The sequence below is a fragment of the Lontra canadensis genome, unplaced genomic scaffold (genome assembly GCF_010015895.1).
Source record: "Lontra canadensis isolate GAN:19392208 unplaced genomic scaffold, GSC_riverotter_1.0 scaffold34, whole genome shotgun sequence".
In the NCBI taxonomy this organism is placed as follows: domain Eukaryota; kingdom Metazoa; phylum Chordata; class Mammalia; order Carnivora; family Mustelidae; genus Lontra; species Lontra canadensis.
Window position 1 is genome coordinate 6,934,521 of NW_022631028.1, and position 21,193 is coordinate 6,955,713.

Here is a 21,193-nt window from a genome sequence, read left to right on the forward strand (position 1 = left end):
GATGTGATAAGTAACTGGACAGTCGAAGGTTAAGGGGGCAAAGAGTAAAAGACACCTCTGACCTGGTGGTATGTTAGCCAGTCATGTCAAAGTTCACTGTTACCCTTAATGAGTGACCTATGCTTGCTGTCTCTCTTTCTTCCCTTCCCTTACACTTCATACTTTGTAATTTTTTTAAAGTTGTTAAATATATCTAAAACCTGTTGGTTTATAAAGAGCAATAAAATGAATAAACATGTACCCACTGTATCTACAGACACAGAATATTTTAGAAGTCTCATCTTTGATCACATCCTCCTCTTTAACTCCTACCCAGCTAACTGCCATCCTGAATTTTAGGCTAATCATGTTCTTGCTTTTCATCATAGTTTAACTATCTTTTATCTGATATTTAGTAGCATCTCTGACCTCTGCTTACTTGATGCCAGTAGGACCTGCCTCTCCATCTGTAACAGCTGAAGGTGTCTCCAGACATTGTCAAGTGTTCCTTAGAGACAAAATCACCCCCAGTTGAGAACCACTGCTCTGAAGTGTTAGGATTCAGTGAAGAGGCATTGAGTTTCTGGGACTGACAGGAGAGAACCATTGTGTAACCTTCCTTCCTTCCGTGCTGCCCCACACCAGCCCCAGGTGGCCGTGGACAGTGGTACGTTCTTGTCTTTTGGTAGTGGACCTTTCCTGGTCCTGGAGATGGGCCTTTTTCTCTTATAAGTGCTGATGACTGTTTTCTATATTCCCATGGACCATAAGTCTACTTTCTGTCTAGCTGCATCTCTCTTTGCCCTAATCCCTCCCACCTTCAAGGTAGTTTTTATGGGCCTGATGAGCAAATCATGCTTATTGCATTTACGAATTGGTTCCATTTCTCCCCAAGCAAACAAAAAAGCATGTAAGCATGTAATTTTTGAGATTTACTATCATTAAAAAAAACATATTAAGTACATGTTAAAAAATCAAAGTTAGAAGTGCCAATAAACTATAAGATGCACATATTTTAAGTATACATTTTATAGCATTATTGATAGTTTGATACTGATTTGGGCCTAGGAGTGATGGAAAATATTCACATTGGTAAAGATGATGGAACCTTTGATTTTTTTAAATTAAAATCTGAAAAATTTAAATTAAAATATATTTCGGTGTACACAGCTCTCCCATAACTTTGTGCATGGATTTTTTTTTCAAGTGCAACACAAACCTGTCCATGAATCCCAAAGCATTATAAAGTTGGCTCCATCTAGTGTGTGAAAGTATTATACAGCTAGGGGGGAAAACTGTACTAAAAATCTCTTGGTATTTCATTATGAAATTAGGAAAAAAAAAAAACCAGACCAAAATAAAAGTGGACTACAAGTTGTATTTGTGCCCTAGGAGGTAACACAGGCAGAAATGACCTTCACAGCGAGAGAGGAGAGAGGAGAGAGGAGAAGTCGTTATACATTGGAACATCAACATCAAGCATGCCTGACATTTTGCTCTAACAGCCTTGCCTTTTACCCCCTCCTGGATGGAGGGCTTGTTTACAGGCACAGTCAACAAACATGGCATGTCTCTTGCATTGTGATATTCTCCATCCTGCCTGGCCAGATCCCCACTCTTCCAGTATGGAATCATATCTGAGAGTCATGCTCATTTTCCACAGTTAGGTGAGCGATGAGGGCTTGGCCCCCTTACTCTGCTTTCTGAACCCTGGATGATTTTCTTGATCACACTGAAACTCTTTGTAGCTGGGAGCTTCTCACTGCCATGGAGTAGGCCCCTATCTCTTGGTTGTGTTTAATCTTGTTTCCTCGGAAGGAATGGAAGGAATGGCACAGTCTTCATTTCTTTCGATCAGCATTTCCCAAATTTCAGCCATTTTCACACAAACTTCATGACTTTTGCCCCCATTGACTCTGTGGGGGCTTAAAAAATGAGGACTGTATTTTCAAGAACTAATATAATGGAAATCACAAGTGGAAGTACACGTAAAATAAATAAAACAAAACTAGAAGAAAACTGTCAGATTCTTATAAGGTGTGTTTTCTGGAAGTGCCTGAGCCTGAGGTTGGAGTTTTTTTGGTTACAAAGGGCAAGTGTTGAGAGATTGAAGACATATTTTAGCATCAAACAGAGACTTTTCCTGGGATGAAAGAAATGTGAATGGCCTTCTCACTGTGTAATTCCATGGTTATTTATTGTGGAGTCTGTGCGTCTGGATTTAAGATCATCTGTGTCCCACACTGGCAGACGGCTTAAGATTTATCATCTTTGCCAACGGAACTTCATCATTTTCCTCATTTCCAAAAGGCCTTGTTTCCCCTAAAAAGCCTTTTCAAATAATACTTTTCTGAGCACTTCCTTACTTCTTCCTCCATTAACAAGTATAAATTGTGCTGATATCCCACATTTTCTCACTCTCTTTTCCAACTAGATAAAGTAACTTGAGGACAAAAATTGTGTGTTTATGTTTCCTTCTTGCGAATGCCATTAATTTAATTCATGCTTGGCATAAATAAGCAGGAAAGCACGCTTCATTCCCTTTTTTTTTTTTTAAGGTAAATCATAGTCAGAAGTGGTCAGAAAAAGCACCATGGTCAATTAATTAATCACTTAGCCCATTGACAAATAGTTATTGGGCTCCTTCTCTGGATCTGGAAAGGTACCTTGTTCAAGAGAGAGGAGGTAAACTAAACAGACATGGTTTATGCCTTCATGGAATTCAGAATCTAGTGTGGGATGTGGGGCATAGACTACGAAAGAGACGACTGTAGTGCACAGTTCTAATTATAGACTTAGTTTGCTTCTGTGATTGTTGGGTGGCTCACGTAAATTTGGAACATAGGAGCATTAAAAAAGGTGTGTGGGCTCTGGAGTTTCAAACCTCAGATCTACCACTTATTAACATCTTGACTTTGGGCAAGCTACTCACCTCATTAAGTGTCCCTCAGTGTCTTTATTTAAATTAAAAAAAAGATTAGATAAACATAAGGTGTGATATGCAAATACAAGGTACAGTTATCATTGTGACAATATGATGCATTCTGTCTTCTGTCTACCAACCCCCCAACTTTTTAAAAAGTGAGGTAGAGAGAGACAGGATGTCATTTTCCCCAAATATTCAAATTCCCTGCCTGTCACACTTGTAAATGAAAATACATTGGTCTTTGATCCAGTATTAGCAAACATCCTTGTTAATGGGAGTATCATTGTGGATAGTGCTTGAAGATTGCAAAGCCACACAATTTTCAAATTGTCTGTGTAAATTAATAAATGATTTGAGCATTTCTCTGTCCAGGTTCTAAGGTCCCTGGTAGTACTGATTTATGTCTAGTATATCAAACAGTGCCTGGGACATAGTAGGTGCTCAGAAAGTATTTGTTGAATTGTTAACAGAGTTGAGTTCCTGGACCTCCCATCCATGGAAAGGAGACCAGATCCAAAAGTCAAAGGCACAAGCAAGGCTTTAGTGGGGCTACAGCTCAAGTGGAAGGGAAACAGCACCAGCAAGAATGATCAGGGCAGCCTCCCAGAACAGAGGGGAGGCCCTGCTTCTATATAGAAAGTTCTCTCTCCGGTAGGTTCCCGCTCGGCTCTGGTCCACTATGCTAATGAGGTAGAGGTATTAAAAAAATAAGTGCCCGCTCCTGATTGGTGGGAAGGTCGATATTGGCAGGTAACTCAGGCAGCTCATTGGTGCTTTTTAGAGCTGGGGTCCTCAGTGTTGTCTGGCTTGTGTATGGGGCCGTATCCTTGGCCATATCCAGGTTCTGTTTGGTGAGAGAAGTAGTTTCACCCTGATGCCCACAGAAAGTGTCCCAGATGCATAATGTTTTTCACTTGGGGCTTATTCCCATGGTCCCTAACTGCTAGAAGGAATGAGTTTTAATGAGAATATTTTGAGTTTTCCTTTTTTTTTCCTTTCATGATTTCATCCACATCTCTTAAAAATGAGCCAATGTTATTTGATATTAGAAGCTAGAAAATCCTGACTAAGAATGGTTATTATTCTCTGCATCTGCTTTGCCATCCTTGCCTGTAATATCTGGCAGGTAATTAATACTTACTAGATGTTGAAATTAGGTAGCTTTGTTGGCACTATTTCTTTCTTTCTTTTTTTTTTTAAGGACACATGACTTAATGTTTTAAAGCAAAGATTAAATTTTTTTTCCTTTTTGTTAGTTTATGGCAGTATTACTTGAAATTACACAGGCCATTAATTTAAAATATTGGTTATTTTAGCATTTTACTATCCACATAAATATACACTTTGATTATAGGAAAGACTCCCTAGGGTGTAAATTAGGTACAGAACACTAATATGTATTGAGTTTATTATGATTGATTGGATTTAATCAACAGACAGGAAGGATTTATGTGCAAATATTATTTTTCTCATTTTAAATCCTGTTTGCTCAGCATAACCAAAACAGGATGTCATTAGAATAAGAGTCAGTACTGAGATGTTTTAGAAATTTAGGAAATTTGACTAGTAAAACTAATTTATCAAAAGGTGATCTGTTGAACACAAAGAGGTTCTATTTGTTAGAGTTTTGCTTATTTAAATAGATGATTTCCTGCTTAACTTCTGGGCATATTTATATAGTAAAAATACAAGTTAAAAACATAATTGACATACTGAATCAGAGCAGAGCATTCCTTGGGCTAGAATTTTTCCCTATAGCTAAGACAACCATTGCAAAGGCAGTAAATTGTCCACTATCAAAAGTTACAGATTATTAACATCTTAGTTTTTGGTTATTCATTATGAATATACTATTCACAAAAATCACAAATATATTATTCACAAATATTTCCTGAGCTTATGAATATTTAATCTGTATAACCTCTTCAAATATCAATTTTCAAAAGTATCTTCACTGTTGCCTCTAAATAATAACTTTTAGAAGTTTTTTGAGGCTCCAAAGGCTGATTTCTCATTCCTTACAGTGTTCTGAAATCAAATCTCTGTTCCTTGCAGAATTTTGGTTGAGTGTGATTGTTTTCAGGCACTGTGCTAAGTATTTTTCATACATTACCTCATTTCGTCATTACATTAATTATCAAACAGATAATATTCATGCCCTCATTTTACAGATGCAAATTTTGAGACTCAGAAATTAAATGACTTGCTCTAGGTAAAACTATGAGGTCAACACAGTGTGTGTGTGTGTGTGTGTGTATGTGTGTGTGTGTGTTTGTATGTGTGTTCTCTACACTGTACCACCACACTGTGTTGTCTCTGATTGAAAAATGGTTCTGTTTGTATCTGTAGGAGAGACATAACAACTATTCATTCATTTATATAGAAACCACTTTTCTGGGGCCTTAGCGCATCTTGTACAAACCGGAGTTTCCATACTTCACTCTGTGGACTTCCATACCACCTTCCACTGTAGCCTGATTGTCCACAGAAGCAGTCTATCCCTACCTTCAGCTCAGTTTTTGGAATACAAGTATTAAATTTACATGAATAGATTAGAAGGTTTAGCTGACAAAATATCCATCCCTTTCTTCTCATCTTTGTCTCCTTTCCTAGCTTCTCTGTGGACTGTAAAGGATTTAGGTGGTTCTTTGAGTTGTTGATGCCCTGATACCTCTTTCAGAGAGGGAACCTTGGGAAGGATGGATTCACCTTCCTTAGCATCTCAGGTGGTCTGTGGAAGCCATTTCTAATAGCTGAATATGATGTTACCTTAAAATATTTTCATATCTTGGGGCACCTGGGTGGCTTAGTTGGTTAAGTCTCTGCCTTCGGCTCAGGTCGTGATCTCAGGGTCCCGGGATCGAGCCCCGCATCAGGCTCTCCGCTCAGCGGGGAGCCTGCTTCCCCCTCTCTCTCTGCCTGCCTCTCTGCCCACTTGTGATCTCTGTCAAATAAATAAATAAAATATTTTTTTAAAATTGTAATATCTTGACTCTTGCTTTTAAGAAGAAAGAAGCTGAAGTCTTAGATAGTGGTGACTGGTACACACTCCTGTGTCAGTCCTCAGCACCCTTAAGAGGATGGCAAGGACATCCTGCATGCCTGTTCGCTCTTCAGTCTTTAATTACTTTAAAAAAAAAAAGTGAATAAAAAAAAAGGGAAGGTTTTTTTTTTTTTTTTTTTTTTTTTTTGATGAGTCTGGAGTTAGTCCCTAAAGTGAGAGAAAGACACCATGATTTTAAACTCCTGAAGTGGAAGATTTTATTTATCCTGATGTCACATTGTAACTAACTTTGGGCCGCCACAATGGCGACAGCCTTATCTTCTCCTGTTTATTTACCTAGATAAAGGAAAGTAAATTGCACTTTTACTTAATTTCTCTTTTGAAGAAATGCCAGTCAAAGTGACATAATCTCGTCTGTGTTTGCCTCCTCAGCTTTGTGTTGTCTCAGGAACTTGGCCGTATTGTAGATTGTGGTCTGCTTATTGCAAAATACCCCAGATAACAAAGAAACAGCCTCTTAATCTCCTTTAATTCAGGAACAAATATTTCTTTTGAAGTGAACCCTAAGAGAGAGAATATCAGAAGGCTCAAGAGAGGAAATTAATCTGTTGTATTGATTATTATATTAAATGAAAGGACAAACTATTATTTCATGGATTTCTCCCTTCATTAATTGCTTAAAAATTGACTTCAGACAACATTTGAGATAACTCTGTCAATTATATTTTTATTCTCAGGACATATTTTTCTAAACAGTCTTGAAAGGCATTAGTTTTTCTCTCTGGATGTTTGCATAAGCATCTAAATAGTTCTTTACTAAGGTCACAGTGAGCCTAAATCAAGTTTACCTGGGGTCGTCTTGGTCTCATCTGCTTTTCCTTATCAACCTGAAAACACTTCTTTGTGTGCCAGGTACAATGAGCAGTCTTTCAGAAGATGCTGTGCCATCATTTTTACAGGGAGATCTGTTCTTGGTAGAAGGAAATAGAAACAGGATGAAAGAGATAATCGTGATTGAATGGTACTGACCGGGTATTTCTCCAGATAGGTAGTCATTAAAAATAGTCTCCAGTCAGGATGTGAGGGTTTCAAATGAGAACTGTTGGACCCCTTTCTTGTAACTTTGTATCACAGTACTCACTCATGAAGATCTGTTGTGTTCAGTAACCAGAAGCTTCCAGAGTATGTAATTGTCCCATTAATGCCTGTCCACTCCTCCTCCTAATTAATAAAATGCCATCAGGCTTTACTTTGGAGGGCCTTTCTTATTGATCTTTTTTTCCTCATTTTGTCACTCCTCTATCCATTCTTCCTTGCTTCTGTCCATCCATCCATCCATCCATCCAGCAAATATTTATTGAGCATTTACTATATGTCAGGCACTGAGAATAAAGTAAATACAAAAGAACCTGCCTTCATCAAGGACAAAAGACAAATAAAATGACTATTAGTTGGATTAAATGCTATGAAAGGAAGAAGCAAATTTTTGCTTGGAGAGCAATCAACCAGAAGTGGGTTGTTTTGCTTGTGGTAGGGAGGGTAGGAAAGATCTCTCTGAGGGAAAAATGTCAAACCTGTAAAGCCCTCCTCTGAAAGATGAGTGGCAGCCAGCCATGGGAGAGTCATTGGAGGAGGGAGAGCAGGGCCCCTGGCAATGTCCTTTCTGCCCAGTCTTCGGATAGGCATGTGTATGGGAGTTTGGGTTCCTTTGGCGGGAGCCCCTGAAAACCAGAGCCCCTTGCTTCTTCACTTTCGTCTTGCACACAGCGCCGGAAGGAGCCTCTCAAATGTGCTGGGCCAGTCAGTCAGTGTTTGTGTCACAGGGCCTTATAGTGCATTTGACTTTTCCCAGAATGGAGCATGATGATATGTGGGGAGAAGAGGGGGTGTCTATGTTACCTTGAGAGTATTTCTTGAGTTTCATAGTCATGTTCGTGGTACTCTTGAATTACCTCATAGTAAGGCTGTCACTGGACATTGAAAGCATACTCACAGTAATTCCAGCTGGATGCTTTAAAGGATTAAACTCTACAAGTAGAGACTTCTTTATGCAACAAATAAAGAGCACTTACCTTCTGGAGTTATTTCCTGCCTCTTTTAGATGATTTACATAGAATAGACTGTATTTAATTGTATGTGTTATAATACATTATATATTAGGGGTTCCTGGGCCTGACTTCACATTTGGCTTTTATGAGAATCTTTTAAAAAACACAGAATTCCAAACTTTACACCTGGGGAGTCTCATTCAGTCATTTGTTTGGGACAAGATCCTCGACATTGAGTGCTCCGGAGTTGACTCCAAGGAAGTAGTGTGGGGAGAGGAATTCCCAGGTGCTTCTGATAGGAAGACAGGCTTGGGAACTGTTGGCTGCGATCATAATGAAACATTTGAAGAGTGGTTAGATGTGTCCTAAATTGGCTGTGGGAGGTGGTTCTTGCATCAGTACGGTGCTGGGCACATCATAAGCCCTCAACCGTGGACTGTCATTAGGCCAATGAGCAGAAGTTCGATTTTACAGAAAAGAGCAATGACTATCAAAAGAAAAGGTAGAAGAAAATGGTGCATTTGGGGGGCAATAAAACATTTGATATCCAAATAAAATGAGAAATCTGACCGTGGTAATGGTTCTACTTTTCTTCAGCCAAGTTTTGGACAAGTAACAAGTAAAACCTCTTATCTCTTCTCTCACCTATTCAACGTAGTGATTGAATTTTTCCTTCCAAAAAGATTCCAAGGCCCAAATTTAGCATCCAAAGAAAAATCTGGCTGTCACTTGGATGGTTGATAGTTCCATTTTAGTTAAGGTCATCCTTGGAGAGGTCAGTAAGAATTCTGATGACTCTTGTTGGTTTGCTGGAATTTGGGGCAAGGAATAATAATTAAGATTTTAATGCATTAAAATACAGGTAATATTTTTAGTCCACATTCGGTGTTTTATTTTTTAAATATTATTTTTCCTTTTCTTCCACTTGCATTTGAAAGTTCATGTTTAAATTTAGGGCATATATGTATATATATATCTATATATATATATCTATATCCATCTATATATGTTGATACACACATATATACATATGTATACATATGCAGATGCACTTAGGATACTCATCTGGATAATATAGTTGTGTACAAGAGAGTTACTTTCATGTTGTAGATTAATTCATTTTAAAGATGTTTATTGAACATCAACTACTGACAGTTTATTCCACTAGGGACACAGTGGTGAACCAAGCGGACATGGTTCCTGCCGCTCTGAGACATTTGTTGAATAACTGGGTGGCTGCTTGAGGACTGGTGTTTTATTTTATTTTTAAATTTTTAGTTGAAGTATAGTTGACATACAATATTATATTAGTTTCAGATGTACAACATAGTGAATTGACAAATACATCACAGTGTTCACCATGGTAAGTATAGTCACTATCTGCCACTGCACAAAGTTATTATAATATTGTCGACTCTGTTCTCCATGCAGCACTTTCTGTACCCTTGCCTTATTTATTTGATAACTGGAAGTTTAATCCCCTTCATCCGTTTTGCCCATCCTCCCACCCACTCCCCCTCTGGTAACCACCAGGTTGTTTTCTTGTATTTATGAGTCAGTTTCTTTGTGTTTGTTCATTTGTTTTTTAGATCCCACATATAAGTGAAATTATATGTTATTTGTCTTTTTCTGACTTCTTTCATTTAGAAGAATACCCTTTAGGTCTATCTATATCGTCACAAATGGCAAGATTTCATTATTTTTTGATGCCTAAGTAATATTCCATTCCATACACACGCACACACACACACACACACACACACACACACACACCACATCTTCTTTATCCATTCACCTTTCATTGGACACTTAGGGTTTCATATCTTACCTATTCTAAATAATGCTTAAGTAAACATAGGCATACATATATCTTCTTGAGTTAGTGTTTTTGTTTTCTTCAAGTAGATACCAGAAGTGTAATTACTGGATCATATGGTTCTGTTTTTAAGTTTTTGAGGAACCTCCATACTGTTTCCCATAGTGGCTACAGTGATTTACATTCCCACCAATGGTGCCTTCCCCAGCCCACCCCCACATCCTTCCCAATATTTGTCATTTCTTATCTTCTTGATACTAGCCATTCTGACAGGTAGACATGATATCTCATTGTGGTTTTGATTTGCATTTCCCTGATGGTGAGCCATGTTGAGCCTCTTCTCACATGTCTGTTGGCTATATGTATATCTTCTTTGGAAAGATGTTTGGGTTCTCTGCCCATTTTTATATTAGATTTTTATTTATTTTTGGTGTTTAGCAGACCAGTATTTTAGTATTAGGGTGATATATGTAAGGTTTCGTGAATTTTGTAGATGGTGGCATATATGCATATTTCAGTCAAGCTTTATACTCCATTGGCTGGTGGGTATTTCATTGCTGCGGCCAAGAGGATTTTCCAAGAACTCTAGTATAATATAGGTCTTTCTAAAGTACCATGAATAGTGGAACACATGCCTCTTAAAAGTAATTTTATTTAAATACTTATGTAAACAGTCAATGGACAGCCTTCTTGGGGTGGTGGATTATCTGGGATGAAAGGCAAGGTGATGTCATTGGCTGAACATGCCAGGGGAGCTTTTGGCGCACCACTTGGTGTCCCTGCTGGAATGGCTGGAATTGATACCATTGGTTTCATGGTCAACACTTGAGAGCCCATGGAGGGTACAGATTTTCCCTGTGTGTAAGCATGTAATAAATCAGGGTTTCAGTTCTAAAAGTTACCTGGTACCTTGTAACTTAATGCAATTTCAAATAGTGCCCAAAGTGAGAGAGAGTCCAATTCAGACTTTTACAAGATAATCCCTTAAAGGTCCTGATATAGTTGTTTCTTACCCCTTCCTCTTTGTTTTCTCTGTTTTTATTTTTTCCCCACTCTGTCCTATTTCCCTTAGTTCTCTAAATCAGTCATTGTGAATCAAGGATAACAGCCCTAACCACAGTCATAATAACCCTAAGAGCTGTTTTTTTTTAATTGAGAGCTTACTATATGCCAAAGACTATGCCAAACATATCACTATATCTATCTTCTCCAGTTCTAACAGTAACATATAAGATAGGCACTTTCCATTTCCCTTTCTCAGGTGAAGAATCTGGGGCACAGAAAGTTTGGTAAATTTGCACAAGGCCACAGAGTTAGTAAGTGGTAGAATTTCAGCGTGGATAAGTTGACAGCAGAACCTGTGTCCTTTATTTTTATGCCATTTGTGACTTAGAAGAAGAGAGGTTGGGTAGGTTAGTAAGGGGAATAGTGTAGCCTCTTAGTCATCTCTTTGCTCCCCTACCCAGCACAATACCTGGTGTGTAGGAAGTGCTCAGTAACTCTAGTTAATGAATACAGTTATTGCATTAGGAACCTGTATGCCCTACCCTACCCCCTTGTCTTTCTATTTATTGGTCTTTATTTTTGCCAGTACTCTGTTCACTTTTCTGCACTTCTCTTCACCCTTTGTACCCTCAGGGCTCCGCACCTCCCATGAACTATCATTACCTCCTACCAGGACTATTGCAGTAGCCAATCTTGGCCCTCCTTTAGTTGAGTCTCAAAATAGCACCTAGAGGGAATTTTCTAAAAACTCATCTCTGAGCCCTTTGTTCTCCTTCATACAGCCTCTCAATGGTTTTCTCTTCACCTTGAATCAAAATCACCTCCTTCTCCCTGGCCTACCAGATCCTGTGTGGTCTGACTCTGGTCACTGCATTAGTCTCATGGACACCACCATTTTCCCTCCTTCTCTGTCCTCCAGCCATAATGGATCATTCTCCTAATTCCCATCTCAGGATTCTTGCATGTATATATTGTTACCACCGCTCAGAAGACTCTTCTTCCATGTCCTCCTTCCCCCGGCTGGTGCCCCCACTCAGATCTCAGTGCAGAGGTCCCTGCCCAAGAGAAGCCTTTTCTGACCCTTAGTTTTTAAGCCTTTCTAGCTCCCTGTAGCATTTACTACTTGTATCTTTATCTGTTTGCGTATTATTTAATATGTGTCCCACTAATCCATAAACTCCAAGAGTTTACCAAAGCCTGGGACATAGTAGGTGTCCCATAAATATTTATTAAACAAAAGAATGAATGAATGAACAAATGAGCAAAGACTAAAAAGTCTAAGTAGTTGCCTGAGACTCCTGGCTGGAGATTTCCTATTATTAAAGGGAAGTTAAGACAAAGGTAATTTCATTACATTATGGAATTCAGTTTGATTATGGCATGTCGAGATTGCATTGTTTTCTAATCATTTACTTTGGAGATAAACTCTTAGGCACAGAGAGGTAAAGTCACTTGTCCTGGGCACACAGCTAGCTCATGTCACATATCTTTGTTCTGACCTTTGAATGATGTGTAAAGAGAAACATACATATTTTCATAACTCTACAGGACATCTTTGGTGTGCTGAGTCTGTAGGAGCTCCATCAATATTTGATAATATTGATGTTGTCATGTTGGAATTTTTAAAGTGTTATCGGAGAACATGTGTTGTTATTTTTTTTTCTTCTTGTACACCGGTGTGTCCAGAATTAATTGGGTGACAGTCTAAGAGCACACAGATATACGGCCTAAAAGATGTGTCCGTCCTAGAAGACGGTGCCCACAGTTAGAAGCAGCTTGCATTTGGCTTCTAGTAGGACAGGACAGGGACCCCCCTCATATTCTTGGGGTCTGAGAGTGAGGAATGCTGTCTGGATCTCTAGCCTGCCAGCAGGAGAGCATGGCCAATTACCAGCTGCAGTTCCAAAAATGTCTGAGATTGCCCAGACTGAAAAGGGACACAAGCGATCTCACAGCCCTCCTAGATTCTGGGACTGTATTAAGTGTTAAAAATTCACCGGGATGTGAAATTACCTCCCTTTCAAGTTCTCTACTAAGGCACAGCCGCTGCAAGCCTCCACCAGCACCTGTGCTGGGGAGGGCTAAGTGAGCATCCTGAGGTGCTCGCCTGACTGCTGGGGTGAATTGCGGGCCTCCTGGGTCCCTGCATCGCCCCCCATGCAGGGGTGAGGCAGCAGTTCTGTCCTGCAGGTACAGTAGGTACTGGATTAAACAGGTCTGCTCTTGCAGACAGACACCAGGCACCGTTCTAGCACGAGCTGTGTTTGGATTGGAGTTTCCAGGGCCTTATCAGGAGCCACCCCTAGTGACACAGCCGGTGCCAGAACTAACTTTGACTTTCACTCTTCGCCAAGGGCTTGCAGAACACCTTAAAGGAAAAAAGATGGAGGCGCTTAGAGTTCAGATGTTCATGCCTTGCTCCTTTGAAAGCTTATATCTGTAAGTGAAGTTTTATTCTGGAAATAATCCCAGGACCACTTAACAGGAGCGATTTTTTTTTTTTTTTTTTTTTTTTTTTAAGGGGGAGGATAGAGAACGGAAAGGTTTTATTGGGAGTTAAAAATACTGGAACTGTTACTTTGTGACTGTGGCTTTAATCAGCTTCAGCTGTAGCCTCTAGTATGTGGCTATGACAAGGATAACAACTAATTTGTCCGGAGTGGGGGGGGTGGCGGATCAAAATGCTGGCCTCTTAGCTTTGTCTTCTTGTTTAAAATTGAATGTTGATCTTAAATGAATAATGCCAAAAAAATAACCGCTTGAAAAATCTGAGAACAGAGCTTGATTTATGATTATGGGGTAGATTACAGCTCAGCTTCGTCATGAATAAAAAAGGGTTCTCTTCAGGAAAATGAGTGTGCTTAGGAATAACACTTGTCAGAATTGTCCTATTGCAAACACTTCGGATTTTTTGCTTTCTCTCTCTCTCTCGCTCGTTTTTTTTTTTTAACCTAACTGTGGAATAATAGCAGTTGCATTTATAAATAATCTTGTTTGCATTTCTGTATATTGATTTTTTTTTTCTCTTTGAGAGAAAAACAAAACATCCAAACATCAGAATCATCTGCCTGGCATATCAATGTAGAACAAGTTTGCGATGGGCAGTTTCAAAGAAATACTTAAAAAGAGAAAGACTAAGTAGATGATAGCCCCCCCCCCCCAACATTTACTCTCCGTGTTAGGTGATAAGATTTGGAAACAATACTAAGAGCTGTGTCCCTCAGTGAATAGGCATTCAAGCAAATCAACTTATGCAAAAGCCACCTCTGGAGCTTAATAATTATTTACTGAACGTTCCTGGGTCAGGAGAGAGGTTCTGATTAAGTCAGAAAAGCATTATGTTCAGCAGCTTGTGAAGGTGTGTTTAAAGACGGCAAGAATCATGGAAAAATACTAAATGTAGCAGAACTATTTTTAGAATTTGATTCTTAAAAAATAAATTCCCACAAATTCAAGTGCGGTTGAAGTTCCTAATGTTCAGTACGCACATCTTTAGAAGTTCTCAGAGTAGCTTTTTTTATGATTTCTAATTTCTTGTGCTATTTTGGCTGTACTGAGTTTGTTTTCATTGATACTGTTTTCATTCTATAGGTCATTGAAACAGTTTAAATACTTACCTCTCTAAAACGATAGAGCATTTTACGAACACAGTTTATGTATTTTAATTATGTATTCAAAATGCCATTATCCTAGAAAGGTTATAAGTTTCTGCTTCGCAAACCAGATAATAGTTAAGGAGATGATGGCTGCTCTGTGTGATTCATACCCAAGAATGTATCTAACTTACTAATGTTTTAAATATTAATTTTATACAAATTAGTGGATGGCATGAATGGATAAAACATGCCGTTCTGATGCAGCCTAAGGACAGTAGTGATGTCACCCTTGAATTTACACCAGTTAATTCTTAATTTGAACTCCTTTTGCTTAATTGATTCTGAATTTCTTTCTCTGGTTAAAGGAAATACTCACCATAGGAGCAGGCTTCCCTTCTAAATTCCGAGAAGGAAGTCCTTAGCACACGTCTTTGACAGAACTCTTCACTGAGCTGTTGCCTGTTAACTTCTTTGTTCCTGTTCTTGTAGGAAGTGCACTCCCTGTGAATTAATTGTTTCCTTTGTACTTTCCTCTAGGAAAGCAGAGGGACACCATAGCAGAAGGCAACATTATAAGAGTTCTGGCTTCCTAGAAAATAACTTGTCAGTTTTCACTAGTGTCGAGATGTTAAGAAGATGCTCAGAGGATCCTAAATCAAGAATTAGAACATAGTGTAGTATAATGTCTACTTCTTGTCCATGGTGTGCCGGCCACCATTTAAGTATCTTACCTGTACTAAAGCATTTAATTTTTATATTTGCTCTGTGACAAAGGTGCTTTTTTCTACTTCCATTTTGCAGATGAGAAAATTGAGGTTTGGTCAGGTAAAAAATCCTACCCAAGTCATATACCTGAGAAATGATAGAGCCAGCTTTTCAACCTTTGGTGTTCTGACTCCAGGACTTATGCTCGTCTCTGTTATTACACTCTGTGGATTTTCATTTAAGATCCTGAATGAATGATGTTTCTTCCTCTGCCTTTTTATTGAGAGGACCTCTCCAATGCACACATTCCTGAATTACTCCAACGGTTACTCATTTGAGCTTTTGGAGGGCACAGTTCCTCCACTGCTCCCATATTTGTCTATCAAATATATTTCCTTATATCCAATTCACTATTGATTATAATTAGAAGGCATCTATTTGGGGAAAAGATCTACTAAATATATACATTGATTATGAAATCCATCCTAAATTGAGAGATCTTAAAATGTAGAGGGAAAGTTTGTCTTAGAATTTAGGAAATATAGTAGGTCTCTAGAGCCCAGAGCTCTTTGGAAGAATGTTTTCTCTGTCACTGGATGATTCAAGCAAAATGGTTTGATGAGAGGTCTTCCAACAATAAGATTCTAATATCTGATTTTAATAGAGGTGGGGTATTTATTAGGATAGAAACACTGCGTTAATTCATTGAACAGATATTTATTTGAGCCTACTGAGTGCCAAGTAGTCCTCTGGTTGCTGGGGAAGGTATATGTGAATGAAATATAAAAAATTCCTGTCCTCATGGAGACCAGGTCATGAAGGACTATGCACATTTGAGCTCCATTCTTAAGTCTGGGCCTCATCCTTACAGTCCAGAGTGGCTGCTGGACTCTAGTCATTACAGCCAAAGTCCAGGAGATATGATGGTGGAACTTAGGCATGAAGCTAATCTAGCTCCTGAAAATCTGGGAAATGTCATGAGTAGCAGCATACTAGCTAAAATGAAGAGAAAATAGGAAAATGAATATTGGATTTTTTGAGTTGTAGATTTTAGGCTGAAATTTTATCTTTTTCAGTATGACTGATATTTTTCTAAAGTGTCACAAAAACCAACTGTGGTATCCCAGGGCACATCAAACTGGCTTAATAGAAATGGAGATTGACTGGTCTTTGCAAGTCAGTGTCCAGTATTCAGGGTTTTCAGGGCTTCAAGGATCATTTCATTCAGATGCTCAATGTCATCCTTCTTGTTCTCCGTCCTCTGCTTCTTCTTTCAGTTTACATTACAGTTTCACCTAGTCTGGCTTTCTTTTCAGTTGGCCCAGGAAATTGTAGACTTAACATCCCACCATCTTTCCAAATCTTTGTATAAGGAGAGTTCTTTTACCCCAGTAGCTATAGTCAAAGGCGTAGGGCTGCCTCTTACTTGACCATCTTGGAGCACAAGCCCATTTGGTGGATATGCTGATTGGCTAATCTTGGGTTGTGTTTCTGTGTCTGGTCTGGGGTTAGTAGCACATCATAACCTCATGAGCTGAAAGTGAGGAGCCTGGTCCTTCAAGGTGAGATCAAGGTGCTTTACCAAAGAAGTGGGTCAGGATGCTAGGCTGCTCCTGAGGCCATCATTTGTACTTTTGTTTTGATTTCCACACCGTTTTGCAACCTTTGCATCTTGGCGGTAGCTATGTCCAAACATGCATCAAGAGAGTTCTTCATTTTGAAACATTGTAGGTACATTATCATGTCATGCCATACAAATTACTTATACCTTATAAGGGATGAGTTTTTCAGAGCATTTTAAAACATGGCAGCTGTGTGTGAATGGGCTTCCATAGTTGGACAGAGTAAGCGAGAATTCTAGAATGTGGTCTAGTGGAAGGAAGCTTGATGTGAAAGAAAGCTCGAGTGTGGGGCACCTTAACTTTACTGGCTTTAAAACCTTTTGATGGCCTGGCTCTCAGAGGCAATTCCTGAAGGGAACTGAATGTTAAGATTATGCAGGCTGTAGTGGCATCTGTGGAAAACGGAGAACATTTGTGGTCATAAAATGAGGAAATGGCATGCTTGTATCATTCGACGTCATCTTTTAGTTAGAGTGTGTAGAAGTGAGAAACTCTGGGAGTGGGGAAAATAATCAACTTAAAAAAAAAGTCTGATGATGAAAATTGCCTATAAGAACATTGGTCATATGTTACAGAAGTCTCTTGAACATTTTTGGTCATCCTTCCTAGTTAAAATTTTCAAGCAAACTCTCTCAACATACTTTTATTTATAAATTATAAACCTGTTTATAATGTTTATATATTATACACATTACTTTATGTTACATTATATTATAATTACATTACATTATACAATATGTACAAAAGTAGAAAATAAAAATGATGGCTAAAATGTATGTAAAGAAGTGTTCTAGTCTTTTCTTCCTGAGCCCCAGAATACCATTTTTTGAACCCTCTTTTGAAGAATATTGCTATACTGGGAGTCTTCTTAGAGTTCTCTTTCATTTTGACCTAATCAGTTACCGAGATTATCCTTCCTGATACTGGAGGTCCAGCCTCAAGAATATTAATCCCGAAAAGATGCAGAGAGTCTCCAGTTTTTACCAACGAATTAGGGCTTAGGTTTGGAAAAGTCAAGATTGCAGATTTTAACTTATATGGGATTAGTGGTGATTCTTTAGGATGTTCTCTTCCTTTCGTACAATGAAAGGTACAGAGCTTCAAAGCACAGAAGTGCTGTCCACTTAGGACACCATCATCTCCCTCCTGTCTAGCAGAACCTGACCTTTGGGAAGCATCCAAGTATTTGGTGAAGGAAAGGAGAGGAGAAAGACAAGGTGTACTTTGCAGTCCTTTTTCTTTTCTCCGTGCCAGAAACCTGTAGTATGTATTATCTGAGCTGGTAATGTTACCAGAAACATTTTGGCAGGTTTTCATTTTTTTTTTCCTTGACCACTAAAACCCAGAGTTGTTGATGACAGAAGTCCAGAAGATCCCCGTATTTGAAGTCGAACTATGAAATCTAGTACTCTGACATGTACAAGTAACAAAATCTTTTCTTACCGGCACTTGGTTCTACCATGAGTGGTGAAAAGTCATCCTTATATTCACAGTGCGATTACTTGAGAAGGAATGGGAAGGTTAAGATAATGGAAAGGCTGATCATTCTGAAGTATTGAATACTTAGACTGTCATTTAAAAAGATAAATCCACTGACCAACTCTTTCTTCAGTGATTTCTGCACTTGGAGGCACTCACACAAGATTCTTAATCATTTCTTTTTGCTGACAGAACCAACTGATTTGGGGGGCACTTTCTGTAAATTCAGCCTTTTGGTTCCTTTTTCTTAGGATCTCGTAGTTGTGTTGTAACCATATAAAGATCCACTGGCACTTTTTGGATGGATGTTTTTATTTGTTTGGTTTTATAGCCCATTTGGCAGGAGTGAGTAGTCCCCATTTCCTTCCATTCCTCATGTTGGAATCAGTGTAATAAAGACTTCTGAGCTCTTGGCAGGCTTGCTGGAGGTGGGGGATGGCATGAATTTCCTCAGATGTGGAAGAAAGTGTTCTCATCTAAGAATACGAGGTGTGAGCTTCAGTGCCTACTAAACTCCGTAGGTATTAATTTACTCTTAGTTTCTGAACATGGTCAGGCATCAGAATCAGCTGCAGAGTTTTTATAGACATATTGATTCCTGAGCCTCACCTTACCTGAAATCAGAATTTCTAGAGATGAGGACTGGAACAGCATTCTCAGCTAAATTTTTGGCAACCACTCGTACATTTGGAAGCTCTGGTGCCTTAACCTGACTTTGACCTGGCATTCTCACTTGAGCCTTCTTGTGTCTTCACTGTGTATTTGAACCTCAGCCGTTGTGCCTTCCTGAACATCGTTACGTTATACTCTAAGTGTACAGGCAAACGCTAGGCTTTGAGCTCTGTTAACTTAATGATTATACTGAAGATTAATTTTCCCTGGAGGAAAATGCTAGGATTTTTACTTTATATCTCAGGGGAGAATGCAGGATAAATAATCTCCCTCCACCCCTGCAAAACTTTGTCCTGTTCTCTGAATTAAACAGGGATTCCCTAAATCTTAAGAGAGAAATCTGCTGTCATCTGAACCTGAATATGGGCTTATACAAAATTGCTTTTAAAAAAAGATTTTATTTTTATTTATTTATTTGAGAGAGAGAGAGCATGAGAGGGGGAAGGTCAGAGGGAGAAGAAGACTCCCTGCTGAGCAGGGAGCCCGAGGTGGGTCTCCATCCTGGGACTCCAGGATTATGACCTGAGCCGAAGGCAGTGGTTCAACCAACTGAGCTACCCAGGCATCCCACAAAATTGTTTCTTTGCATCAAAGAAGAAGTAGCAAGTTCATGGTTTGCTGTTTCTTCTACTATTAATTTTTGAACTCTGTTCCAGTTTAATGGACTCTGTTCCAGTCATGCTAATTTTGTTTACATCTGTCATAGATTTTAATCCTCATCACAGCGCTGATAGGCAGGTGTATTAAACAGTCTTCATAAATAAGGAAAACTGAAGCTCAGAGGGATTGACCGAGTTGGCCATGGTCACAGATTTCATAAGTGGAATTGACTGTGTGAATTGAGGAATTTACAAGACATTTTGGACCAGATATCCACATACCTATACCATCCCAGAGAAGGGGGAAGCTTTGAAGGTTTAAATACAAATACAGCCATAGAAGTGGGAACTCAGGTCACGTGTGTGGCTGCTTGGTGTTCATCCAGCGGGTGCTGTCTTGCGGACTTTAACGTTGGTGACATTGGCACCCTCAGTCATAGCCATGCATTAGGAAGGTGGGGCTTGGAGAGGGTCAGAGCGGTGGAATGGCTCATGGAAGATCAGGCTGCTCAGCAGTGACTGAGCTAGAACTTGGGTCCAGTTGATGGCCCTCCTCCTTGAATCCCGTTGAGAAATTCGCAGCTCTCGGGAAGTTGAGTGTCAGGCGTCACTGCTTCAGGGAAATGCTAGTAACGGCGTTTGCCTCTCCTTCCCTTGGCTGTGAAGGGGTGATTTCTTACAGTGAGAGATACACCTTCCCAGGTGGAACTATTTAAGAGTCCGACAATCTGGGTAACTGACTTAATTTTAGGGCATCTCAGAAAAACAGTGTGAGGTTAGAAACCAGGTATCCGCAGCACCTGGCACAGAGGGAAGACTCCCTGAGTAGTTGTTGAATAAATGACCTTTACATAATCTGATTAAAAGGAATCAGACTCACAGAATTAGGATTACCTAATGCAGATTGAGCTCCATGCGCCCCAGATGAGTGCAATTAGCTTTTAAAATTAAATTCTTCTGGACAACTCTCCTTGCTTATCTTTAATGACGAAAGCATCAGGTCCCCATTTTAAACATAAGCTTTTGTAGCCACATGTGATGTTCTCACATAAGCCGCGACTTTGAGTTTAAAACCTGATGCTCCCACTTTGAAGGGTAGATATCTTCATTTTTGTCTATGATTGCTGATTTAATTAATTCTAAGAGACAGAGGTCTTTAAGAAATGGTCAAATAAAGCTGAGGATCTGGGAGTCATCTTTAATAATGTAGAAAGACCCTGTAGGGAGTGTGTGCAGTGAAGTGACTACAGTCTTCCTTTTGCATTTTTTTTTTAGAAAATTTATTAAAATAATTTCAATTAGCTAAGCTCTGCTACATTTTCCTTATTGGATTTTCAGTTTATTTATAGGGGTATGCTGTATAAATATGCATTTTTTTTTTTCTGATCGGGTATCTCAGCAAATGCTTTAAATGATATTGTTGGGAACATAAAGTCTGAAGCCTTACTGTGGTTGATAACTGGTAATTTTAATTTAAGATGTCTCAAGAATGCTTTACTGTTAATTGAAAGGATTTTTCCCCCAGTATCACAGCCAATGGCTTGTCTTGAGCAGCTAATTAGTGCGATTATTCCACAGCTGCATTTGCTACAGCACAAAGGTTTGCTCCTGTTTTTATCAAAAGGATCAGTCTCTCTGGGAATGTTTTAACCTGACAGGCTTTGAATAGTAAGGCTGGTTATTTATTTATTTTTTAAGAGCTGTTCTCTGGCCCCCTTCTTCCCCCCCACCTTCCTTTTTTC

At 39.1% G+C, this 21,193-nt stretch overlaps 1 protein-coding gene across 10 annotated transcripts in view; it reads left to right on the forward strand.

Annotated features, from left to right (window-relative positions):
• Window positions 1-21,193, forward strand: part of MITF (melanocyte inducing transcription factor) — a 216,707-nt gene that overhangs the window by 104,546 nt on the left and 90,968 nt on the right. For 2 of the 10 annotated variants that reach the window (XM_032867374.1, XM_032867375.1), the window contains exon 1: window positions 13,092-13,217. The exons of 7 other annotated variants lie outside the window; for them this stretch is intronic. In XM_032867374.1, the coding sequence (XP_032723265.1) occupies window positions 13,162-13,217 (56 nt within the window). In that variant the 5' untranslated portion in view covers window positions 13,092-13,161. Of the gene's footprint in view, window positions 1-13,091; window positions 13,218-21,193 lie in introns of those variants that run through there. One more of the 10 variants, XM_032867376.1, reaches the window with a different exon arrangement.